Genomic DNA, 27,960 nt, shown 5'->3' with positions numbered 1-27,960 from the left:
ATGCCTCCCAGCCTCCTCTCCCTCTCCCAGCAGAGCTCCCATGGAGGACCAGCTCAGTTCCAGAGTTTCAGGAAGCTATCCCAGGACCCTGTGCACACACCCAAACCATCAGCCGGCACCCCAGTGCAGCTCACTCTGTTATCATGGCCAGCCAGCACACCTGTGTGAGGAGAGAAAAGGAGTAAGAAAAAGACCACCTGTTCTGACATTCCACATGTTGATCTATATATATATGGCCAGACCCAGACCTCATCAAACCCTGTACACTGCCCCCGCTGCCACCCTTAGATCTCCATATATGGAGCTGACCTGTTCTGACATTCAATGTTGATCTGACATCCTCAAACCCTGTACACTCAAGACACGCTCCATGTACAGAATTCATTCCATAGGTTGATCTGACCCCCCATGCCATAGCGCAAGCGCTGGCCCAGCAGTCTGCCGCCCGTCACCCAGGCGGATGCGTGCTCGTTATTTATTTATATGTTTTACCTTTGCATGCCTTGTCTCGTCTCACACTCTTCTATCTCCTTACATACCTCCTTTTTCCTATAGTGCAAACGTCTCTGGCTGTATCACTCTCACTACATCCATCACTGTCCATCACCAGCACTGTTTTTCTTTTAGTGCCTGCCTGACAGGCTCTCTCTCTCTCTCTCTCTCTTTCTTCTAGACCACATTTTCTCTGTGTCTCTCTACCTCAAGTACTCTTTAACATTGCCTGCGTGGCTTAACTTACCAACTTTCTCTCCTTTCAGTGAGTCCCAGATGTTACATTTGAAGTCATCGTGGCCGGCGAATATGAGACGGCCCGACAGGGAGATAGCCACAGATGTGTTGCCAGTTCTAACGCTGGAGTCAGCGTAGTGTAGCACCTCCTGGTCTGCACGAAGGTCGTACATCTTAAGAGTAGTGTCATCGGATCCTGTGATGATAGCATTGCCATTGGGGAAGAACTGAGAAGGAGATTGGAAGAGTGAGAGAAAGAGTTATTTTTTAAATTCTGATTTATTACCAGATATGTTTACACATGCAAATAACATCTCAGTGAAGTTGGTGCATTAGGATAAATATTGAAATTATATACAACATGTAGAACACATTGGTAGATACATGAATATTAATTATTGCACTTTTTATATTTATTATATCACAACTTCATATGTATTTAGGTCAGAGGCGTGGAGTGATGGAAACAAAGCGGTATTTCTCCACAGGATTTCCACGTAATAGAATTCAGACCATGTTAAACAAGTATCGGTCAATGAAACTTGAATTACCAAACTGACTACATTATGTCATGTGCATTTGCTTGCGAGCATATCCTTACTCCAATGGCATTAATATCGCTGGTATGTCCTTTGAAGGTCTGCTTGCACTGGCCATCTCTGATGTCCCAGAGCTTGGCCAGGGAGTCACAGGCCCCAGAGATGAACATGTTCTCATCTGGAGAGAGGGCCAGGGACATGCAGTCTCCAATATGGTTCGCGAAGATAGTCTTCTGCTTGCCAGTCTCCAGGTCCCACAGACAGCTGGAGAGGAAGAAAAAGAGGGGGGAGGGTTAACTCATTTAACGCCATCTAGTGGTGGCTTAGTGTGGTGCAACCCGCCATACATTATAAGTGAATGAGCAAGTCTCTTAACTTGAAAGCGGTTTTGGACGGAAACCGCTGAGTCAGGAAGTAAAAATCCACTATGTAACACGTCTCACGATTGTCATTTAATCCACCCAAAACATACTTTTTGTAAGCGAAATACTATAGTTTAGATAAATCAGACGCAAACCAAGCTTGTTTTTGGTCTAAAAAGAAGATCTGAGATAATTACGTTCTAAGATGCTGTGTCCCATAGCAAGCATAAGCCAGCAGACTTTTCATTTGCGGTTTTGTACCGGATATTTTTACCGGACCGAAATGGGAGTGTTACGTGGGGAAACTGGACGCAGCAGAGCACCGAAATCAATTGTTATTAAAAGGTGTGATAAGGCCTCATCGGCGCCGAGGTAAAAATAGGCGTCAAAAGGTGAACTCTGCGCCGGCTAAGTTAAAGAAAAAAATGGTGGGATAGAGAGCAGGCATAATGAAACAACAGTGACACTTGGATGGTGAAAAAAAAACGCTATTTCTACTTGGACGGAACCCAGCCAGCCAGGGGGACACATTGCTGGGCAATGGAGTGGCTGCACCACTCAAAAAGAGAGAACGCAGGGGATGCAAGGAGAGATTGCAAAAGTAGGATGGACAGTGGGGGTAGAAAAGGGGACGGAAGAGGAAATTAGAAAGAATTTAAAGTGCCTTGCACCTTATCAGTAACTGCTAGGGAAGGGTGAGAGCGGTTGTTCAGTTTCTCCCACCCAGCTGGCCGGACTGGAATCAATCAGTTAATTGGTCAGTGTCTCAATCGTCTAACGCTGGGGTGCCCAAAAGGTACATTGTCGTGATCTACCAGTAGATCACAAAGGCTGTGCAGGTAGATCACATGACATGGCCCTAAAAATACCAATTCCATCCATTCCCATCCCAAATGCGCAGCTAGTACATTTTCAGCAAGGGATACTTTTTTTGGTGGGTAGATCACGTTGGGGTCATTTTGAACGTAGCTCGCAAGTCAAAAAGTGTGGGCACCCCTAGTCTAACGGTCCAATTGTCTGGTTAGACTCTAACAAACAAAAGAGGTGTATACTGTTTTATACTGTGCACTATTGACGGTGCTTCTGCAATGTTGTTCCCATTGTATTGCTGTACCCAACAGTACTATCTGTACATCTGTAACTCTAACTGCTGCGCTGCCTTAGGCGAATGATTTGAGTAAAGGTCTATCTATTTATCTAACCAGTAGGGGTTGCATTATGACACACTCAAATGGAAGACACAAATAATAGTATGTATGTCATAAAATATTGATATCAAAATAAAATTACTAAATGGAGTGCAAAGTTATCCAAAGCACTTTATATAGAGATTGTGCATTACATTCACCTATTCATATACACCGATGGCAGAGGAAACCATGCAAGGCAATAACCTGCACATCGGGAGCAATTAGGCCTTCAGAGTCTTGCTCAAGGACACTTCGACACTAACTCAAACTGGGAACTTCCCATACGGCTGTTCTACCAGCCACTCTATTCCTGAGCCCATCAGCAACTTACCAGGTGGTGTCACCAGATGCAGTGAGGATCTCACTGTCACTAAGGAAACGAGCGCATGCCAGGTATCCTGGGAAACAGAGAGAATTCATATTATTTTCTGATTCTGATTTATTGCCAGTTATGTTTACACACACACACACACACACACACACACACACACACACACACACACACACACACACACACACACACACACACACACACACACACACACACATGCAAAGCACTTGTCTCAGTGAAGGGGTAAAAATGAGCATAAATATAGAAACAATGTACAACATGCAAAATGCAGTATAGAGGCTGATATGGGCAGCATGGTACTAGATACACTGCAGTAGGATACTGCATATTTATTTAGTAGTAAAGTATTTGTACTTTACTGGAGTATTTCCAATTTTCAGTACTTTTTTTGTACTTTTACTCCACTACAATTATTTGAAAACTTTAGTTACTAGTTACTTTGTAGATTTTGATTATTATTACAAAACATGCATTAACCACTTCAGCCCTATATACATTTTGACCATTTGAAAATAGTGAGTATTGGCATCAAAATGTACTTAAAGTACCAGCTTGTAGATCGGCTATTTTCAAAAGACTTTTAGACATTTTAAATTTTGAAATGGGACATTCTGCATAATGAGTACTTTTATTTTTGGTAAGTACATTTTGATGCCAATACTTTTACTCAAGTACATTTTGAATTCCAGACTTCTACTTGTAACGGAGTAGTTCTACATTGCAGTATTGATACATCGGGGTTGAGTACTTTTTCCACCAATGCCTCTTTCCACCTGCATGTGCATCGTGCAGGTCTTGGGGCGTAGACCTACCTGTATGTGCATCCAGCTCCCTGCGGGTCTTCGGGGAGGCTCCCGAGATGTCGTAGACTGTACACATATTGTCCAGACCTCCACTGGCCACAAAGTTTCCTGAGGGGGCGAAGCCAACGCTCATCACCCAGGCTGACTTCAGAGGGACAGCGCATGTCTGGAAAACAAACCCCAAGTTAAACCAGAGTGAGAGTTTCATTGGCACTCCATTTTATTTTGTTGTTGTAGTTGAAATTATGCCGAACGGGAGAGATAGTAGACATATAGACTAGGAGGGATTCGGTTAAATGCCAGCTAAATGTACATGTGGGTCGGTAATGGATGTTCTTTTGGAACTGAAAGTTTTTAACTATTCCTCTATATCATAAACTTTTGACATTTCTGGATGTATATTCTGAAAATTCTTTATGCTGATGTGAGGCGATTGAACTATGTATCTCCTATCACTTTGTTTAAAGTGGTCTCGTTAATGTCCACTTCACACTGAGTTGGCAAGGTGTGGCTAATATAAGCAAAGGCACTGCCTGATTTTAATTAAATTCTCTGATCTGGAAGAAGGCCGGACACCAATTACTTACTCTTTCAATGGATGAGCTTCAGAACAGTACTTCTATCTCTCTCATGTTTTGTTACCTTGTTTCCTGTGTGTGTGTCCCAGACCAGAAGCTTGCCATCCTGTGAGGCGCTGACCATGTGCCTGAAAGAAGGAGGCAGGAGAATCAAGAGGTCAGTAATCAGGGAAAACATTCAGCCCTAAGAATGAATCATCAAATAAATCAGTGTTCTTGGACACCTGGGTCCCTATAGCACAGTGGTTCTCAAAGAGGGATCCGGAGACCCCCAGGGGTCCTTGAGTGAGGAGTATTGATAGTTATTCCTTCAAATGAAAACATTTGAGAACGACTGGTCTACTCTGCTCTCTTACTGGGAGTCAGTTGCCCAGTGCAACGCATAGATTTTGGCCAAGTGACCCTTCAGGTCCTTCCTCTTCTTGAGCTGGACGGTGCCCACAGAGGCCACACCTCCGGCCTGTCCTTTCATGGTGGTGTCATTCACAGCCTGGCGGGCCGCCTGGTGGTGATGGGTGGTACAGCGACATGCACAGATGGACAAAGCAGGGAAGGTGAGAAGAAGGGGCAGTGAGAGACATGGTAACGCTGATTAAAAGTGATTAAAAGTGATACAAAACAATCTGTTTCGTAAAAAAACGTGTTTATTTATTTATTACAATAATGTATTTGAGTGGTGTGTATACATGTATGTGTCTGCTAGAGGCTTACATACAGAAATGTATATTTAATGTTAGTCGTGTTTGAAATGCTCAAACAGTATATATTACATGCTGAATATGAGCTCAAGAAGTGCTCACCTCTATCTTTGTTCGTATGCCATCACACTCCTTTTTCAGTTTTTCAATTTCAGCTTTCTCACCCATGGTGACAGTTGCTAGCGGTCGTTACTGACGGAAAACAAAACTGGCACTGAAAAACATACAAAGAAGACAGAAAGAAAGGATGTTAATTGGTTAATCATTTGAAAAGAGTAATTATTGTTAATGCACTATACATGAAAACACACTCACACACACGTGCACGCACACACGAAGAGTTTGTCAACTCAGTATTTAAGATAAACACAAAGACTATCCATCAACAATGGAATGTTTCTTCTCCATTTCTATTTATACAGATCAAGGTTTCACATGATTTTATCATTCATACCTGGAAGACACCCTAGAACAACTACCAATCGAGTAGCAGCACTAGCAGATGTATGTATTTGTCTTATTTTTTTAATTCACTATACATTATTGCAGGGTTGTACAGTACATTTATCTGATCTATTAGTGCTTATTTTATCATTTTCCGTTTTCATGAAAATGTTGTCTATTGCTCCTTTAAGTGTCTTTACCCAAGGTAACTTTGTTCGTAAGTTTTTTAGTTGGGACACTAATGTCCCACCCTGATGGCACCCTGATGCCTTCAAGTAGGTCACTAGTTGGTGTTGTATCACCACCGTGTATAGAAGATATGGAGACAGCACTGCCTGACCTGGGCAAGTACGGTAAGCATAATCCTCTAATACAGTTAGCTGTCAGATTGGTATAATTAGACCCATTTCCTGTACAGAAAGGAAGAGATATGAGATGGGAAAGCAGGAAGGAACTGAGAGAGATGAGGAAAGAAAATAAAGTATAGGGAAGCAAAAGAAGCATGCATGTGAGATTGATTGATTGGATGGAAGGGAGGAAAGAATGACGGGAGGAGTGGACAGATGAAGACAGCAAGGAAGGAAGAATGAAAGGGAGAGTGGGATGAAACATAGAAAGAAGAAAATAGTATGGACAGAAATAAAGAAGACAGAAGACCCAGGTCGAAAGGAAGTGAAGTGAGCTTTTCCAAAATCACAAAGAAATAAAAACAAACCTTATATAATTTATTCAGACAATACTAGATCCTTGAAACGTGAGATAATTTCTATCGTGATGTAATCCTAAACCTCACCATGTGATATTTAAGGTGGTCTAGTTTATGCCAGCCATTATGATTTGAACATATATAAAGCACTCTCTGGTATTCTATTGATATAGGAACACTAGCCACAAAAGTAAAAACCATCACTTGCTAAAACCAGTAGCATAGTATCAAAGCAAACCTACTTTATTTCTTAGTTAACATTTTGAGGCATTTGGCTAATAGGCCTACTAATTTGAAATTAGTAGGCCTATTAGCCAAATGCCTCATTCAGTCACTATGGAAATTAGTCATTTCAATAGTGACTGAATTGATTACAAAAGAACAAATGCAGATATCTCCAACAATTCAGAAAGCTCACAACAAGCAGTGCAAGTGCCACAGCATCCAGACAGACAATAGATGCACCCTGTCCCTAGAAGCATTACTTGTATCGCCCAATGAAAAATAACTTCATTGTTTTACCACAAGCCAATTGCTGTCTTTTGTAATTGTCATTTCCCCAAAAGCCTTACGTGCAGTACAGCCTGCGTGCCTAATAACGAAGTAATAGGATCTTCACGTACGCCTAATTTAAGTCCAATTACCAACATGCACAACTTTACTGATTTCCCAAGGCGTCTACAATCTCTACAAACATCTAATTGAACCCCCAGAGAGATGTAGAGAATAGAAGATACACTGTAAATTCTAATCATAGGGATGTTACTAGTACTAACCAAACAGCTGATACCTCAAAAACCTGACATGGGTGAGCGGGGTTCTTACTCAAACCATAAGGAAAAAACTTTGTTTTATGAAATGATTAAGCCAAAGGAATTAAGATTTTTATTGCCTGGGGACTTTACACATTTTAGAGGTACTTGATGATTTTTCTCCCAAAGAAAAAATATCCACAAATGATTTTGGAAACCAATCAATTCAGTTGGTTTCAAGTTGAAACCAGGGATGAGCACAACCTGAACACAGACACACAACAAAAAGCAACTAACTGATAACTGGTAAATGTTCCTATAATGTCCATATCTCATAAAACACGGTAAAACACTGTTTAGCCTGCAGGGCCTGTGTGCAGGACCATTTGACCTATGGCAGGAGGAGCCATGCATGGTTGAGGATAGAAACAGAAGATGAAGGAAGACCGACGACCGCACAACCAGGTTTTAAATCCCAGCAGGAGATCTTAAGGGAAGATTTAGCGTCAAATCTCCTGTCATCCTATTACCGACTGCTCTTCACCACTGGATCAGTGACAGAGAGAGAGAAAGAGGGGGGATTGTGGAAAAGAGCAAGGGGCAAACTATGACCAGCATAGGGCCTGCAAGAATTCCCTCTTTTTAAGTTCCCAACCTTCTTATTATGTTACAGTGAATGTCTCACATCATGGATAGACTAACCCTTTCATGCTATTATTGGATGCATGTGGGGTGTGTTAACCCTGCCGCATGCAGGTCTACGTCCATCACTCAGATGACCAAGTGCTGATTGTGGTAAAACAACATTGAAGCAATTGAAATAATAACAGTATATCAAACCCTCTTGAAAACCGTTTGCTCTTGGTGCCTCAGATCAGAAGCCCAAAACCCCAATCCTCTTTCCCAGCTTCTTCCATATAATCCAAAAATCACATGCAAGGGTGTCAGTATTACAAGCAAGGAGTGCACATATAAACCCACTAAATGCAGTAATTAATATACAGCATCCACGAAGAATATATTAAGGACACTAATACTACAGGTAAGCAGCTTACGTCTTCTGAACAAAGAAAGCCAGACATTAGAGGGGATATCGCTGCCTCAAAAAGTAGTAGTAGTAGTAGCAGTATAGCAGTAGTAGTAATAGTATAGTAGTACAAGTGTATTAATACTTGCTGGCACATCTGCAAAATAATGAGTGCAATTTAGCGAGCTACATTGCATGGATTGTAGAAGAAACAAGTTTAGTCCAATGCTCAATTAGTGGGATAGTACTGCAATGATTTTACAGCTATGTCTCCCACACAATGTTCCTATATGAATTAGCATTAGTACTTGCTGACTTGGAAGCACAGTTTGCACATCTGCAAAATGATGAGTGCAACTTTACGAGCTCCAGCTACATTCCATGGATTGTAGAAGAAACAAGTTTAGTCCAATGCTCAATTAGTGGGACAGTACTGCAATGATTTTACAGCTGTCTCCCACACAATGTTCCTATATGAAGCCAAACAGACTTCCAATGTGGGTCTCCAAACAGCAAGAGTAAGCATCTTGGTGAGGTTGCAACCACAGAATAATAAAATACTCACCTTTTACCACAGCCAACCGTTATCACCTTCTCCTTCGTCTTCTTCTGCACTGGTGCAGATCCTCTTCAGTATTCCTCCCCTTTCAGGCTGTGTTGCTTTTTTAGACAACACAATCCTTGGGAGTAACCTGCTGTCTCTCGTTACTCTTCTGACTGATAGCAGCTTACCTGTGAGAAACTCTCTCTTTCTTCCTCTCTCTCTCTCGCTCTCTCCCTCCCTTCCTCCACAGAGAAGAACAGATGAGGATTGGAGGGGATGAAGGAGATAAGGGAGGAAGGGATAAAGCTCAAAGATCGAAATAGAGAGAGCGAGGGAGACAGTGAGAGAGAGAGAGAGCGGGACAGAGGGAGAGCGAGAGAGACAGAGGGGGAGAGGGGGAGAGAGGGAGGGACGGAGGAAGGGAGAGAGAGCAAGGGAGCAAGGCAGGTAAACCGATTGGGAGGGAGAAAATCAGGTTATGGGGTCAAAAGACAATTGAGCAGGTGAAAAAATTAAAGAACATGGAGAGGAGAAGGAGGGTGAAGGTGGAGGTGAAATGTGAGTAAACGAGAAAGTGAACAGATTCTGAGGAATCAATTGCACAAAAACTACCAAGGCTTGATGCCTTGATAGTTTTTGTGCAACTTTCCCAAAACAAAGAGACAAAATGTACAGCATGTTTGTCACCGTCCCCATTCAGAATTGTCGTCTTTTGACCGGGACCATGGAAAAAGAATGAAAGAAGCTGACCAAAGTAACATTTTAGGGGTATGCTTATTTCTATAACCTTTCCCTTCACACGAAAGGGAAGGCACTTTTCAAATGGCAGCCATGCAGTTTGAAGCGCCTTCACTTCCAGTGAGCCCGAGTTATCACTGTGCAACTAGTGGCTCCATCAGAGAGTGGGAAGAAATGGTGGTAGTGCATGCATTTGGCGTTTGTTAGGACGGAGGCCATGGTGGGAGAGTGTGGTTGTGCTAGTGGAGGGTTGAGAGGGCTTGAGTTGGTTTGCCAGAGCTAATGAGTTGAGCCTGGTTTATTAGACTCTAATGGGATATCCGGGGAACCTGTAATCTCTTTAAGGAATTAAGGGCGGGCCGCGGACGAACGTGCGTCACACCTGACACACACACAAGAATCAAACATAGGATTAAATTATATTTCAACAATTTGGAGAAAATAGCTATTATTTAATAGCTAGTCTAGACATTTTCATCGGTTTTCATTATTCATTTTTCAGATTCAAATTAGGGTACTGTGCTAAAATCCCTCTCCCTCTGCAGGCAAGGTGTGTGTCTGAGAAAGTTATCAGAATAGTCAGTCAGAGAGGCCATGTTAAGTACCAGAGAGAGAGCGAGAGAGAGAAAGAGAGCGAGAGCGAGAGCGAGAGCGAGAGCGAGAGCGAGAGCGAGAGAGAGAGAGAGAGAGAGAGAGACTGAGGTGTTGGTCATTGGAGCAAATGGAGATGATCGTCTTTGCTTTGGTCCACTTGAAATAAGCTGACCTGTTGCTCTGAGGAAGGATATGTCCCTGACTAGGGAGGGGTTAAAGATGGGAAACCAATGGATTGGGAGTGTTGGGGCCTGTACAGTAGCTATACCGTCATATTCTGCAGTTAGGGAAGTACCATTAATAATGTACTGTACTGGTCTGCAGTTAGGGAAGTACCATTAATAATGTATTAATATTGTACTGTACTGGTCTGCGGTTAGGGAAATACCATTAATAATGGTTATATTTTTTCTATTTGCAGTCTGAAATAAATAAATAAACTCAACATTGGTGGAACAAAGTTGTAGTCAATTAGACTAGACACTATACTGTATAGTGTATAATATTGCTTTGTTTGTAAGGGGACAACGACGATATAAGGCCTTATCTAGAGACAAGACAGATACATTCATTTTAATCTGTGTTTGCTGTATTTTTGTCATAGGTTTGTTTATGTTTTGTAATGTTTCTGTAATCATTAGAGCAACAGTAACAGACTATATCTTGATTTATGCTAGGGTATAGGAAAGTATCAAATAGCACTCAACAATATTCAAATATGCTTGAAACAATTTGGGAATGGGCCTTTACCATGGTCCCAGCGTTATGAAGGCAAGTTAAAATGGACAGGTGAGATTAATCGGTTGAAAGAATAACGCGGTGCCATTGGAAGACCTTTGAAGCGGTTGGTGGTCATTACAGGTAATTTGAGTTAGGCCCGCATCCTGCTTTTGAGTAAATGATGCAACTGGATTTGCTCCCTAGACGTGGTGACGTCAAAGACAAGATGCATCTTAGTGTCTGTTACTTACATGTCTGTCCCAATCAGACTCATTAGTTCAGTAGGATATGACCTGTATTCAGGTCATAACAGGGAACTGCTACTTTTTTTGTTTGTTATAGTCACACTGCAGTCCAAAGGCAGTTCTAGTGTTCAAGACCTGGATCAGAATTCTTTGAATTTCTTTTCGATCCCTACAAATTAGAATTAATTATTGGTAAAAGACAATTTAGTAATGATTTTGATCAGCCAATGTGGCCGGATATTGCCTACAACCTCACCATACGATACACATCATGATTCATGATAGCAAAGACCTTCAGGCATATGTGACATGCCCAAAATAGTGACTTCAGGTTAAAAGTGGCTAAAAATGTAAACATTCTTAAAATAACAAATGATATATGGGAAGAGCGACTCATACTACATTTCATCGTTATGGTTGTGAGTAAGTGTACTGTTAATTACTGTTAATTAGATTATTTGATTGGCAAAAATACCTAAATACTCTATACTCTACCTACATCCATGGGGCCTAGCGGTTAAAGGGTAAGACCACTTTTTTAGAGGTTTGGCACAACCCAAACCTTCATGGCAAGTTAACCCCAAATGTGGACAAGAAATAAAAAATAAATTGATAATTCAAAATATGCTCCTCATTGACTTACATTGTACGCTAAAACAGCTCTCAAAGTCACTCTTTTAGTACATAAACAAATACAGACAATATAGAGCATCACCAAAAGTCATTTTTAATAAAAATGTTAACTTCCTGTTGATTTTACCATTCTTCAAATAGTTCTCTAATGCTCTAGCGAGCTGCAGCTTCAATTCGCGAGCTCTATTACGTTTGCCGAGTGTCACTCCCGGCCCCTCCCCCCGTTTCCTGTCTATCTCTACAATGTACAATCAATAAAAGGCAGACAACGACCAAAATAAATCTTTAAAAGATTTTCCAATTCATTTTGAAAGTGTTGGCGACCCAGGTACACCCAACATGGCAGCCTATCAGCCCAGACCCACCCAACATGGCAGCCTGAGCCCATCGGCCCAGACCCAGTCACAGCCAACATGGCAGCCTACTGGCTGAACCTTAGAGTATACAGTATATGAATAGAGACGGCACCCGGAGGAAACCCTGAGGCGAAATGGACATAGTGGCCGAATTTGGTATTGCAGCGTTGGCCCAAACACATGAACGCGCTGGTCCGTTGACTATCATTGCGCACGTGATGACACGTGAACGCTGTTTCATACGTGAACGCACGTGAACGCGTTCAATGATAGTCAACGGCAGCGTGTTCATGTGTTTGGACCATAGAGTATTAAAAGGATAGAGACTAAACTAGCGCGAAGCTCCGCCCCCTCCGCTATTCATGTCAGTGGAAGTTGCTCAGTGGCGTTTTGAAGCACCCGGAAGGCTGCCGGAAGTACCGTCTATTTCGCTGATTCAGCATTTCACTTCCGCATTTGGACACCAAATTTTGGTGTCCAAATGCGGAAGTGCACCCAGAGTGCACCTGGGCTTTACATTGGGCGCTCGGTTGCACGAGGTTTCCTTGTCAAGAATCCACGGGTCCGCCTGCAGTCCTTCCTCTTACCACTAGGGCCCAGCGCTTCAACATTGGAGTGCATAGCTGGCCCCTTGGTTTGGACCCAGTCCATCCCAGAATGCACTCTGTTCCTACCCGGAAGGAGGAGTGAAATCGCTTCATGCGCTTTTGAATAACTTAATGCAAGTGGATGGGAGGAGAAATCCGGTGCCGTCTCTATTCATATATACTCTAAGGGCTGAACCCAGTAGTTTTCCGAGCACGTTTACTATAATCAATCAATCAATCAATCGATTGGGTTACGGCTTGGATCAATGGAATGGAACAGAGTAAACATCATAGCATACTTAAAACTTCATATTTATTGGTATCACTATGAAAACACATGAGAAAAAAATACCCACTAGTCATACCCTCATGGCCCGCCGGTGAGCCCCAGCCCACAGGTTGAGCATTTAGTGGGTCAGGCTGACTGACCCTGCTGATTTACACAATGAGAGATGCCCGGTACCACAACACTCTCTTCTTCCATCATCTCTGCTGGAACATTTGTTGCTTGAAATGTCATGGTCAAGTGTACCGCAATCATAGCTTCCAGAATTCAAACCAGCCGTCCTTCAGCTCACAGCCCCGTGTACGAGGTGGCATCCATTCAAATATTTAATATGATGATAGAAAAGGGCTATGAACATGCATCAGATGAACCCCTTCCCCATGACACCCCATCTTCTCATTCATTAAGTGCTTAGTATATTAAGGTCAGGCCAATTACCTAGCAGTAGGGTTACATCACCTCATTAATCTACTGTGTACACACAGTCTCACATCACTGTCATCAATCTCTTTATATGTCATTCCCTTCTCTCTCTCTCTCTCTCTCTCTCTCTCTCTCCTTTATAGGCTTTAAATGTCTGGCTGGACCTCGAGCCGTTTACATTTCTGTCTAATAAAGTATTCAATCAATGTAAAGTCAAACAGGGAAAACAATGTGTGTTATTAGGGCCCACATAGGCAGACATCAAGACCATGAAGACGACCTGGAACCAACTGGAGAGAACAGCTCAAGACAGAGATGCCTGGAGATGGCTTGTTGACGGCCTATGCCCCAGAAGGGGTAGCGGTGTAAGTAAGAGTCACTCCTCAGGTCCTCTGGTGTCATGGTGTAAAGGTGTAGGAGGATATATCATGCATATCATATATATATATGCAATATGCATCAGCAGGCTTATAATTTCCACCAAAGAGGTTACACGCAGAGATAAGGGGGCTTATCCACTACTGAATATTATATCGTTGCTGTCGGGTACAAACCTTAGTATCTCAACTTTACAAATGAATGCAAAAATAGCTGATCTAAAAGCTCGCAACCTGATGCATTTATGTTTTAAGTGAAAGTGAAATTGTGTCTGTGGTTTTTAAACTACTGAACAAATCAAAAGTATCAAGAAGAGCTTGTTGACTAAATACTAACTACATTGGATCAATCAGAATGTCCATAGGTTCCGATTGATCCAATTCCAATTTCCTGGAGAAAAAAAAAAAAAGTTACCGTTTTGGATATATAGTACAAGGTTTACACACCTGGACAGCAATGATCTGCAAGAGATGGGCCATGTTTGGTTCACAATGTGGGCCAGCTGCATGTGATGAGTGTGCATGTTTCTACTGCCACATAGTGGCCGATACTTTAACAGCATGGCAGCAGGAGTTAAGACACTAAGCCAATTTGACCCATTAGATGACAGCTTCAGGACAAAAGATTTTAAATGGTCAACAAAACAGCCGCAGATGTTGTAGAAACTTATATATATATATATATATATATAATATATGGTACATCTGCCATCAATAAATTAACATGGTGGACATACATTTAGTATTACTGACTGTAAACCACTGAGAAAAAAAGGCTGGTGGTTTTGACATTTAAATCATGTTTTTATTTACAATATCTACAAGACACATTTAACAATCTCTCTGATTTTCTGTACGTTGAAACATAACTAATTCAAACAAAGCAGTTTGAATAGTTTGATATAAAAGTGATTTTGACACGATTTATGCATTTAAGCCATATAGACATCAAGCGAGCTTGTAGATTGGCTATTTTAAACAATTAGATAAAAATAAAAAAACATTTTAAGTTGCATTCTAGAATCAAGTTTCATATTGTGGCTCAAATAGCCAGATGGTGATTGGGTTAAAACTCTCAGGAATAGAAAGAACTGCGTACGAGGTTGATTCAATTTAAAAGCATGAATAGAATAGAATGGACACCGTCAAGACTGTTCAGAGTGGGCCTGACCGAAGGGCCTGAATGTTGGACTTGGAGGTGTCAGGACAGGGACGGTACATTGGTGCATATGCTTTGGGGCTGTCCCAAAATGCAGGACTATTGGACAGAATAACATTCCATTCTCCCACAGTATGGTTATTCTGGGGGATCCTGCCACGTTGAGGAATGTTGCTCCTCCGTTAGCTGAATGGATACAAACTGCAAGCCTGGGTTCCAGCCTGATTCGCTGCGTTCCGTGAATTTGTATTGTACAAATCCACAGAACACAGCCTGGAACTCAGGCTAACAAACTGCTATCATGTCAGGTAGGAACTAGGAGGCTGTTGGTTAACCCATCATTTTGAACAGATCAGATTATAAAAATGTCTTCTACATCCTGACAGTTTTCTGAAAAAGCTATGTTTCTATGTCAGTCATTCTTCGATTTTTCAATAGCTAAAGCATAACATAATGCTAACATCAAAAGGACTGGAAAGCTTAATCTGCACCTGCACGGTCCCACTGGTACGCCTCGCTTGAACAATTGGCCGCTTACGAGCGACTGTAATACAGGCTGCTTAATAGGATGGACAAATACGATTTAAAGTGGAGACATTATCACATGACTCTGATGTCGCTTCCGGAAGTTCCGGCTCCGAGTGAGCTCTAAATGAACTTCATCTTATTTTTGGAGGACTTGATATCTGGAATTATGGCTGGGGTGGACTGCTGTATGCTTCTGTGCAATTTTATATATTTATTTTGTTATGCGTTCTCTTTTTTGTCTTTGTTTTGTGTTGATGTTATATTTTTATGTGAAAAATTAACACACAGACACACAAAGCTGGGCATAGGAGGGGCGCCCCTCAAAATTCTGAGGCTGTCAGACCTCTAATTGGATGTATATGTGTAGTACTACTGGTGTTTCACAACCAGGAAGTTTGGACCAAAAAGTGCTTTTCTCGGTCCCAGAAAAGTAACAACTTGATATGTTTAAACTCAACACATTAGGGTTTGGTTAATTCAGGATTTCTGGTCCCAGTATGAAACCAGTTTAGAACCAAACTACATGTAGCCGTGTACAACTAGACTACTATGTACTATAGGCTGCTGTAGATACAGTACATCAAATGAGTGTAATCTAAAATAACATAAATTAGAAATTACCTAGGCAGAGCACTGATACTCTCAAAACTAGCAGGCTTAACGCACCAAGGCATTCAGTTGTGCATGCTAAGTGTTTGTAAAAATATAATATAATAATTGTTTTGCCCTTATGTAAGTAAGTGATCCAATAATATATGTAAACCTTTAGGGTATAATACACATACACTGTAACCTGAAAAGGTCTCTTTTACCATACATACTTTTTAACCCATTCAGGACGGGAACCCCTTTTGGTGTTTTAAGCATTATGTTATACTTTAGCTCATAGTACTTTCTCATAGTATACTTTAGCTGAGTGCCACGCTACGAGCTGGTAGATCTGCACATTTTTTTAAATCATGAAAATGTGGCGCAAATCTTTGAATATATATTCTTTCAGAGTGAACGTTTTTAACTCAAATCTTTGCTTCTGGGGTTGGTCCCTGGAACAACGTATTTTCAGATGGGGGTCTGCGGCCAAATACAGATCATTTTGGGAGTCCTTGACATGAAAAAGGTTGAGCACCACTGACATAGAAACATGGGTTTTTCAGAAAACTGTTTGATTTAGAAGATTTTTTTTTAGAATCATCCTCAGGTCCAAATGACCTCATGGACATGCACTGACAAGAAGCCTGTCAATTGCCATGTACAGGTAGGCCCAAGAGAATTCAGGTATTCATTCCAACTAAGCAAACACTACACCAGCTAATTGTACTAAATGGTCCCTGTTGAAGGTGTGCTAATTAATTGGCAGTGCTGTCAACAGGGGGAACCTCTGTCCCACCCACAGCAGCGCGCCTCCCACCGCAAAAAGACGGCAGACCCTGTGGTAGTGCTACACAGGTGTGACGTGACCGGACTCAAAGAGAGAGAAGTCATACAGGAGAGTGACCCGATGAGAGCCCCTGTCACTGACACCGTGAACACGGTTCGCCGCACGCCCTGGACCGGCAAACCTGTGCGCTGTACCTGCTGTCCACCGGAGGACCTCACGATGCGTGCGCACGCTCACACATATTCACGCACGCACACATCCATATACACACACTTGCGCTCCAAAGACTGAGGAGGTGACCCCTTGACCCCGCGTGCCCCCTGTGGCTGATGCCGTTCGTGCCTCCCTCTGCCCCCTTAAATGAGAGGAGTGCTGTTAATAGTGTGGTTTGTGGTTGACGGCAAGGAGCGAATTGAGAGTGAATCAAGCGATTGAGTACCAACAGCCATTAAGAAACGTGAATCCCTAGACTCCTTCAAAATTATATCATAATCAAATTAAATCATTTTCATAGAAATGGACTACTTAGAAATGCACAGCATGCTTATGCATTTGTCTAGCACTGCACTAGTGCACCTGACCTGACTGATCAATGGTTGGCTGGAAACTAGTTGGGCAGTGCTCTTGGACTTTACTGCAGCTTTTGATGCCAACTGCACATAGTATCCTCATTACAAAGCTCAAATGCACCCATATCTTCTTTATAAATGAACAGACTACAAATGTGCATAACTGAGAGTCAAGAAAGAAGCAACATGTTGCGCATAAAGACCTACTGTATGCATGCTCAGAAAATAGTTGTCTGAATGAACACTGGTGAATACTTTCCTTTGTTTGCCTGTGCACCCCTGTCACTCATACATAGTAAAAGTAGGTAAAGAAATATATATATATTTACAAATAAAACAAATTGCTGGAGTTATTCATTCAGCAGCCACTATCTCCTTCTCACAGATGAAAAAGAAAGTCAGAGAGCAAACGGAGTCGTACCAGCTCTTCACTGCCACGCGCTCCAGTTTGCGGGTCTTGATAATGTAGCCGCAGTCCTCATCAATGTGGTTGTTCGGCTCACCATCCTCCCAGAAACTATACATGAGAAAGAGATAGGGATAAACTAAGTAAGCAGACAAGCTCTATTAGCTCAGTAGCAAATTGTCAGCACTATAATGCACCACAACAGTGGTTATAAGACATTACAAATTATTATAACTAGACTGGTGCCCGGCTGTATAGCACTGAGTCGGTAAAGATGGAAGTTGGAGATCCATGCCCCACCTGGCTATGCAATACCCGTTGTACCCGTGTCAGAGTACCCGTTCCACCCATCTGTATGTGTCCCTTTTATGCCCATAAATGGAGATTTCTGTGTCAGGCATGCCCAAATATGGAGTGTTGTGATTTCAAAACAGGCCAGGCCCATACTGTCTGGGCAGAGGCCTTTTGTGGCGGTTCTGGACAACCGTGGGTCCGACTCAACACCGGGAAATGCACTCCCTGTGGGGGTGTGGAACGTGTGTGTCGAATTTGAAGTCGGTGGGGCGAATGGTCCTCGAGTTACGTGCATTACAGCTGTACACGCGTACAGATCAGATATATATATACTGTACATATCTGATCAACCAGGAAGAGAAGTGAGGGGAAAAACAGGAAGAGAAGGGATGAGAGAGGAAGGGATGGACAGTAATAAAAGAGGAACACTGCCAAGTAAAACAAGCAGATGTTACTTACTCATCTACACAAATATTTGAAAAAGAGGAAAAATATCATGAGACTATTAGACAAAACTGCTGACAGAGAGAGCATACAAGGGGAAAAGATAGGCTGGAGGAAGGAGATAAAAAAGGCCCTTGTCCTTGTTGCTTATACTGTATGAATAATATATTAATTGTGCAAGAAGGTGGATTCTATGGCCATGATATAATATATCGACACTCCGAACATCCCATAACTTCTTGCGTGGTTCAAATCTGGGTTAAGATATAAAAGTTACGAGCTTTAACTAGCTACTCATTGAAAAAGGATGAGAAAAATAGCAGTTGAAACCTGGCAATGAGCCCTACGGCTCAACGCACAACACATCTAGGCTTCCCATGGACATACATACAGACAGACTTTTCTGTTCATTGGAGAGGTTAGGCTCCACTCAAAAAGCTATATTTCTTTATTTTTTTATTAGGATTTATTTTTGGGCTTTTATGCCTTTATTGATAGGATAGTAGAAGGTTGAATTCATTTAATTTACCGAACACAACGAAAACGGAAGCACACATGGATAATGTGATAACAAAACAATAATTATGGAGTTTTCCCAGACCAACCAAATTTTCTTTTGTATTCTTTTTCATTCAAAACAATAAGGCAAACCATGCAGTTGTTAAGGCTGTCAAATGGTGCACATAAAAGCTGATCTGTTGGCTTGGGTTTTTTCTTTCATATTTTGTTACTGTAACATGACCTCTGTTATCTTCTGTACATAAAATGCAAGTCAAATAAAATAAAATGCAAGTTGATGCCTGGGAAAAAACATCTCACTGCTAAACTTGGTACTGTAGAGCATGTAAAAGACAGCATCCATCATGCGTTTCTCTGCATCTAGTAACTTCCCACATGTCACCAACTCGGTGTGCACTCATCGTTCATTAATTGTATGTTAAGCACGATGTGCTGCGCTTGATCGTTTAACTTAAAAGGCATTTGTAGAATCGGCTTTAGGTCTTAAAATAAAAACCGTTTGAACTTACCCTCCAACCAGAGGAGTACCGTCCACCCATTTCCAGGTATCTTCCGTGTGAGAGTCAGTGATACCGATCCAGTATGCGTTCCAATGGCCACGGGGCAGAAGTTCCCACAGGAAGGACTGAGACATGCAAGACAACACAAGACAAGGCACTAAATACATTTTGTAGCATTCAAATTCATGTGATTTAAATCGTCCTAAAGTCATAGACATAATATTTGATGAAACATTTGATGAAAATAGGCAAACATTTGTTGAAAATAGGAAACATTTGGCGGAAATATGCAAAAGTTTGGTAAAAATAAGAACATCTACAAGCTCACAACACTTGCATACCTTGTAAGCTTGTAGATCGGCCATCACTTTTTTTGTACTTTTCTTTCCATTTCAAAATGGAGTGGTCACATTTTATTATTTCTATATGGGGGTCCTTGGCATGGAAACGTTTGGGATAGTTTGGGATAGATCTCCCTCGATCCAGTCAGAGTCACCTATCTTTTCCTACCTGTTCCTGTGCACCGAGGATGATGGCTAGGTGAGCTCCTTTTTCCTTGCAGTAGTTCTGGCTGTCCTGCCAGTCTCGCTTGGTGCTGGAGATGAAGTAGCAGCTGCCATTATAGATCTGCCAGCGGTTGGGACACGGCCCAGTGGTGGGTGGCGCCGTGGAGGTAACGGGCACCGTGTTGATGACTTCTGGAGCTGGTGAAGAATAATGACAGAAGAATAGATTTCGTTTTTTAGAAATGCAAAAGAAACATTACTGTAATAGGTTAGAAGTCGTTCCAACGATCTCCAAGTAGGGGTGGACGATATGGAAAACTATAATATCACAATATCTTTTCAAGCTGTATCACGAATCGATACACGGTATTATCATGATATTTTCCATGCAGTTAGTATGGTTATTTTCCAAGTTACTTAACAGTACAACCACCCATAAGGTAACAAAAACCTTAAAGAATAAGGTACAGTATAGTCTAGAACTGCAGATGTGCACATGAACTTTTACTTGATACAGTGAAGCAAGATTCACTTTATCAAGTTATAAGATATCTCTGAAAAGGCATATCGTGGAAACATTGTATCGTCTCGACGATATTTATCACCATATAGCCCACCCCTATCTCCGAGTACCACATAAAGTATGAGGTACTGTACTTTACCTTGATCTTCCAGGTGTCTTAACATTCCCCCCCCCCCCCCCCCCTCCCATTCATGAGTTACACGAGTAAATTGATGTAGAACAGCTTCCCTCCCAATAACGAGTTACGTTTTCATTGTTTAATTCATGTTTTAATACGTTCTTCAAAGGTTAGTGAAATCCAGGCAGTGAACGTGGCATTGCGTTGTAATTAATTCCGCAGTTAAACTGCCAATACCTTTAGTGGCACATTTGACAGCGAGTAGCTCGGTCTTCTCCTGTTGCAGCTGTCTTACGAGCACGGTCAGGGCAGTCAGGTTGGCCTCCTGCGTCTGTCGCTGAACCTGGGCCTCCGTGCCATCGTTATCGCTTCCCTGTGGAGTAGACATGCTCCTATCTGAGGAGAGGAGAGTGAAGCCCGATTTAGAATTTTAGATTTGGTCTGAGGTCCTGTTTAGACAACGGTCTCTACAGAAAACGTCAAAATAAAAATAATCTTCCATTTAGACAACAACAGTGTTTTCGGGGGTTGAAAATGCACTGAAGTGAAACTTCCTTCCAGGGTGGAACTTTTTGAAAACGGGCATTACTGGAGAAACGACAAAACGTGCGACATCATGGCTCACGCCAGGTGCGCCATTACATCAGTGTAAACAAACAGCTGTGAAGTAGAACGGGATGGTGCAGCATGCATGACTGGTCTATCTGGCAGTGTGACACCGCCAACTAGCCACCTGACAGCGTTTTCCATCACTGTTGCTTCACCATGTGAACGTAGAATAAAAAGTGAGAACGCAACTAGCAGATCTATACAGGCTCACTAGGACTCATTGCTATATCTTGCGAGCTTGTAGACCTGCTAATTCTGGTGGAGAGAGAACAGGGAACAGGGAATAGTCGTGACAATGGGCATGAGAGTTGAGGGATGATGGGGAGAGATGATGTGACGTTTTTAAGTTGATAACAGTTCCAACATTTCGATAGTTGCAGTGATTGAACCCGTTACCTTTCTACTGCAGGACAGGCTCCCTATCTCACTGGGATGTATCACACATAGTTTACATTTAATTGAACGCAGCCTGGTCCAGCCTGTATGATTTATACTCTGGTCTAGTAGAGGGGCGGGTGCCGGTCAAAAACAGGGCGGTGGATCTTATTGGTTCACCAATCTGAGCACCCGCGCCTGCCCCCTCCTCCCCTCCCATCCCCTCCCCGGTAGAAAACAGCAGAGAAAACCAAATTTGGAGCGACGAGCTTCTGCACCGTTATTGGTTAGCGATATACAAGGAAGTGGACTTCCTATAGCAGATTTCCCCAGGAGTTTCCCCAGGCGTTTTTTTGCCGAATGCGAACGAAAATAAAAGCCTGAGTGCCGAGGCTACATTGAACGTAACCACTGCTAAAGAACTGAAGTATTGGTATCCAGTGGATTGTCAGTTTCAACAGTAGTTACTAGTGTAGTTTTAGCAGTGTTTCGACTTATTTTAGTAGCATTAGCACTAGTAGCGTTAACAGCTAACTGACACTGTCTCCTCAACAACCTACCAACTAGCAAACCAACAGTTGACCATCCCATGGCCCGTATCCTCTACTACAGGCTGTGGAATCTGCTGGCAATGACAAACTGAGTAGTTCAGCAATAATAACTATAATATCACTTTGAAGTTACAGCATATAAATGACAATAAAGAAATAATTACAGTTGTAAAGGCTGATAAGGCCATGTCATTTTTCACTCTCCATGCTCAATAGCACCAGTTGCTTTACAACAAGTGCAGAACTTGCTAGTCTTCACTCTTGGTTATTTCATAACAAGTACCACTGTGGGCTCTGGCCCAACTCCTCCCTGGCTAAAATACTTTGATTTGACGGTTTTGACCTAAGGTTAACAGTGTGAAGAAAAGCAGAACTGAAGGTTTGCAACTCACGGGATCTCCTTACGGAACGTTATTTCAACAGAGAGGACATACGCAAATACACAAAGTACTTCGCACATGCAGTCATGCATACACGCAGATACAGTATGTACCCAATCACGTGTGCATGCATACACACAGTAGAATACATAAACAGTACACGCATAAGTATTGTATGCACGTGTGCACGCAGCCGCGCACAAGCACAAGCACACACACACACACACACACACACACACACACACACACACACACACACACACACACACACACAGAGAGAGAGCTTTAAACATCTGTTTCTTGTTGATTCATCCTCAGAATGTTGCTGTATTCAAAAGCTGCTGGATACTCGTCGTGTTCATTAAGTAATGACTGGCTGACTCATTGTTTCCACAACACACACAGTCGCACAGTCTGTATAAAGACATATCTCGCATATCTCATAGTTCAAACTCAAGATTCAGGCTGCCTTTGAATGAGTCACAAGCCCTTTTTAATACTTTTCATTGTGGTTAAATATTTAAAAAACCCACAGACTTAAACACTTTCAATTTGAAAATGTCTGCCAAAATAGCAGATCTACAGGCTCACAATGCAACATGCTGTGCGCTTGTAGATCGGCCATTTTTGCTACTCCTGCGTGACACACATAAAGAAATACAAGGTTTCTGCCCGACAGCAACGATATATATATATATATATATATATATATATATATATATATATATTATAAATTACTGTATGGAATGGTAGAGGTAATATAATGTTATAAGAGTGTTGTCATGGTCCAGTATAACAGAGGTAGTCATGTACGTATGCAGTGATTATGTACTTACAGTGAAGGGTCACTGCGATGAGGGAGATGACAAGGACAGCACACAGCATAGCTAAGCACCAGGTGGCAAGTCTGTAGGGCCCTGAACCTCTGGGCCGAGGGGGGGCCACCCTGACAGAAGAGACAGGTCCTGGATAGGAGAGGAGGGAGAAACAGAGAGGGTTATATGAGTCCGTAGGGCCCTGAACCTCTGGGCTGAGGGGCCACCCTGATGGTGCAGAGAGAGACAGAGAGGGGAATATGAGTCTTTAGGGCCCTGAACCTCTGGGCCGAGGGGGGGCCACCCTGACAGAAGAGACAGGTCCTGGATAGGAGAGGAAGGAGAAACAGAGAGGGTTATATGAGTCTGTAGGGCCCTGAACCTCTGGGCTGAGGGGCCACCCTGATGGTGCAGAGAGAGACAGAGAGGGGTATGATAGGATTATGTGGAACACAGAGATTCCCAACCTTTTTATTAATTGTTATGATAATATAATATAACATTAATATTTCAAAACAAAAAACTATTTTCTTTAGTGATGCCAGTAAATAAGAACTTAAGTATACTACGTTAGTTCCATTGATCCAAGCCGGAAAACAATAGATTGATTGATCACTGAAATAATGCATTGAAATGCTTTGAGTCGTGAAGCTTTCAAGATTTTCAAGTGGGCCCTGATGAAGAAAAGGTTGTGAACTGCTGATATACACAAAATGGAACAATTCCATACAAAACATAATTTGAAACACATTAAAGAGAAGCTATTTTAGGATATTTTACGTGTGAAATACCAACCATTTTGATATTGGGAAATTGTTTTTAAACACAATAAACTGAAGTTGGAAATATATTGTAACAGTTTTATCCATGAGACTATTTTACTGTAGTAGATGGAGGACTTCCATCCAGCTCCCTTCATCACATTCCTGGGCGCTGGCTGCATTTGTCAGGCATGATGCCAAGTCAAATTATGTTGATAATTATTAGCAACATGATTTGACTTTGGCTGAATTCCTGACAAAGGCAACATGTAGCCGGAAATATGAGGAATGGGGCTGTTTTACTGATATTTTTAAAGCTGAAATTGGGAACTTATTAATGAATAAACCTTTATTAATTTTTATGTTCATCATCTTTAGAAATATTATACAGAGGTGGCTTGCCTGCTCTTCCAAATTCGGACATTAAATAATAAACCCTGGTTTAGGATCAACAGGATGAAAAGTAGCACTGCCTGAAGCTCATACATGCAATATATCCCCTGGCTGAGAGCTAGAAATCTTGCCTCTGGTGCTGGTTCAAATCCTGCGAGGACACGATAAAAAGGATTTGAAGTTTATTGAAAAGGTTTCTGGCACAAGATCAAATCTTCTTCGCCAGACTCAGCACAATATATTAAAATTGTGACATTCACAAATTCATAAATACTCCATCTCGCCCCACTACTCTACTGTAAATAACAAACAATTCATGTTGGTGATTATATGAAAGCCTTTAATATCATGTTAATTTATCATTAAGTTCACTCTGTATATCCACGGGCATAAAAGCATGATGATGCCATTACAAAACATGGGCTACATGGAAGAAATGTGTTTAATAAAACGAAATTAGAAGGTCCTAAATTATTAATCTACCGTCTCTGTGTCATGTACGTTATTCTTTCACAGAGTATAGAGATCGACTACTATACAATCAAATAAATCTGTAGGCCTATACAAGATAATTTCAGATTTCAGCTAGAGGGAGGGAAATAAATTAACTGTTAACTACATTAAAACATTTCGCGAGGGAGAGTTGGTAAAGGGGCGAGTCGATCGTTTGGTAAAGCCGAAAGGTATTTTTTTGTTTCATCCTTTAGTTTTGTATTGCACTGTCTGTACGTCCCTGTGCCTGTCCAAGTGTCCATGCAAACTGTTAATAAAGTATCCAATCAATAACTCAATCCATCAACCAATCAATCAATCAAAACAGTCCTTACCGCTGTAGCCCACATCTTGGTTGCTGTTTAACTCGTCGAAATATGCAGCTTCGTCATCGATCAGCTTTGAATACATCCCCTCGCAGACCTTTGAGCCCGTGGCGGTGGTGGTCTCCATTACGAATGCTACTGCAGAAGAAGTTGAAGAACACTTAAACTTTGTTGTCTGCTGCTCAGCTGCTGCAGTGTGCAGTGCTTTCTGTGCTGTTTTCCATCCTCACTCACTGCCCCAACTTGTATTTACTTACTATACCGCCCCGCCCACCTAAAAAAAAGTGACGTCGAAATTTACGGTAACCCCCCCCCCGCCCCCCCCCCCAACATTACGGTAAAAACATGTGCTGCGATTTCCTGGCGAGACCGTGAGAGGGGGACAGTACTCCTCTAGCAGCTCTTTGAGACGATGGACCACCCGACCAGACCCTATGAGGTCCACAAGAGTATAGGACTTTACATAACAAAACAATCTTTCATCAGGCTCAGCAGTGCTGACAGACAGTGACAGATATCCAATATATGGGCCATTCCTAGTATTCGGTGCCATTTCTGTGTCCTCATGCAGTCCCCATGGTCATAATACAGCATCTTGTAAAATAAGCAAAAACATGAATTCTAAAAAATAGAATAGAAATAGAAATAAATAAAGCCCTAAATAAAATAATCCATTTGATTTGAGTAGAGGTGGTATATGCTATGTCCCATCATGTTATTCAGCTTCAGTTACAAATATATACATATTCAACCAAAATGTGAATTCTTATTTATCTAGTATAGTATAGTTATTTTTAATGTTAAAAATCTTTAAATCAATGTTTGTCCTATGGCTTACGGTCCCCCCTGTAACGCTGATGCAAATCCACCTGCAAATGTCACCAACTATTTCTCTAGCCACATGACTTCAGAAAGTATGTAGGCTATGCTATAGCATAATGTGATGGAAACCCATAGGCCTACCAGAACTAATAAGTATCTGACTGTTTAATTTGCCTTTTTATTTAGGTTGCGTTAGTGATGTGGTCCCCCCTGTTATGCTTAAATTTAGAGGAAATTGATATACATTTTCATAATGTAATGGTTGATAAATATATTAAAATCTTAAGCTGTGTTCACAATGTGCTACCATATTTTTCATTACATGAGGACTGGAGTAATGGCCATCTTTAGCATAAAATGTCCCCGTTATGTACAAATGTATCCCCCTGTTACTTACTATGGTCCATATGGAAATGGAAAGATTGGAATAATGCATTAGGCTGGACAAATATGTTTTTCTGACAGCTGAACATGCCCTCTTTCAGAAACAAATGTGGAAAAAGTCCTGCAAAAAAAAAAACGTTTTGAAAAAGTTACTAGGCAGAAATGGTACAGAATAGTAGGAATGACCAATATTATACAATGTGCTGATTCAGCACATCTGAAAGTGTAAAACCATCTGTTCATTTCTTTCTTTCTTTTTAATAATACACCAATAACTTACTAGTAGTTGGCCTACTACTTACTGGCCATTATTAGTAAACATTCTTGACCGGAGATGGGATATTGCGCCATAGTTAAATAAATCACACTCGTCTGAAGTGAGTGGTACTGTACTGTACTGTACTGTACTGTACGTACATCATATGCGTCAACATGATACATCATGATGATGTACAATGATATTATTTGGTTGTTCACTAACTAAGCCATATCATTTCTGATCACTTGAATATTTTAATATTTGTGTTTTATTTTCAGTGTAAAGCCCCAGCGATTATCTTTGTTATACTAAGAGGGATGCTGTAGAATAGATTATTGTCTTTATTTTCTGCAGCTCATGGTGGTGCCCTTGAAGACTTTTCTCTTTTAGTCAAACCGCTTTTAATCAAACATGTCTAATTAGCGTGGTTGCGCTATAGGCAACCCATTTGTAATTTCCCAACTTTATTCCATTATTTAGTGACATCACTTTGTTGTCTGTTAGTGACGTCATGTGGGTCAATACATCATCATCATGAGCTTAGCGAGCTAAGTGTGGTCGGTGCAACCACACTTGCAATTTTCCCAGAATTTCACCTTTCTAGTTCATTTCCACCTCTTGTATTTGTCAAACAATCCATAATCCATGAGCCTGTCGGGAGCCTGTCAAGGCTAGCAGAGAATAACCCCCAGGTGGCTCTGGATAAACAAATATCACACACGTGTGAAGTGAGGGGCACCCACTGTGGCTGCCACATGACAGCACTGCTTAAAGCAAACATTTGGCTGAGATTTGGTGTCCTGTGACATCATGTCTGAAAGCCAGGCTAGCGCCCCTCAAAAATCAGGTCCAAGGAAACTACTGCTAGCGCACAAGCTGAGGCTTGATTGACCCAACATGGTAACATTGCTGATTATGTGTCATATACAGTATAGCTTTGCATTCGATGTTTCACTACAAATATTGTTTTTGAAATACACTCTTCATGAAAGTCAATCAGTCGGATCAGGTCTGAACATAGAAGAAGAGCACTCAGTCCAAAAATGCAGATTATAATCACTGTAAGAGCCGGCACTCCGAAGTCCATTCAAGGTACATTTATTGCATTGTGCAGCACGGACAGACAGACAGACAAAACAGGACGCGTTTCTCGTCAAGCCTTCCTC

The 27,960-nt window shown here is 41.7% G+C and overlaps 2 protein-coding genes across 2 annotated transcripts; both read right to left on the bottom strand.

The window, feature by feature from the left end:
• Window positions 1-16: 16 nt before the first annotated feature.
• gnb3b (guanine nucleotide binding protein (G protein), beta polypeptide 3b) lies at window positions 17-5,584 on the bottom strand. Its single transcript, XM_080787422.1, has 8 exons — window positions 5,354-5,584; window positions 4,910-5,055; window positions 4,618-4,681; window positions 3,985-4,141; window positions 3,152-3,218; window positions 1,331-1,532; window positions 740-956; window positions 17-160 (listed from the first exon to the last, which is right to left on the bottom strand). The coding sequence occupies exons 1-8, from the start codon at window positions 5,417-5,419 to the stop codon at window positions 54-56; spliced, it is 1,026 nt and encodes a 341-aa protein (XP_080643548.1). The 5' UTR covers window positions 5,420-5,584; the 3' UTR covers window positions 17-53.
• Window positions 5,585-14,462: 8,878 nt separating this feature from the next.
• LOC308331882 (uncharacterized protein) lies at window positions 14,463-25,543 on the bottom strand. The gene is made up of 6 exons (XM_080787409.1): window positions 25,339-25,543; window positions 23,379-23,507; window positions 20,865-21,023; window positions 19,991-20,184; window positions 19,490-19,605; window positions 14,463-17,834 (listed from the first exon to the last, which is right to left on the bottom strand). The coding sequence occupies exons 1-6, from the start codon at window positions 25,454-25,456 to the stop codon at window positions 17,672-17,674; spliced, it is 879 nt and encodes a 292-aa protein (XP_080643535.1). The 5' UTR covers window positions 25,457-25,543; the 3' UTR covers window positions 14,463-17,671.
• Between the last annotated feature and the right edge of the window lie 2,417 nt (window positions 25,544-27,960).

Source organism: Protomyctophum bolini, assembly GCF_963924005.1.
Source record: "Protomyctophum bolini genome assembly, chromosome: 17".
NCBI classification, from domain to species: domain Eukaryota; kingdom Metazoa; phylum Chordata; class Actinopteri; order Myctophiformes; family Myctophidae; genus Protomyctophum; species Protomyctophum bolini.
Note: the sequence above shows the minus strand (reverse complement) of the source record. Positions and strands in the feature narration are given on the sequence as shown.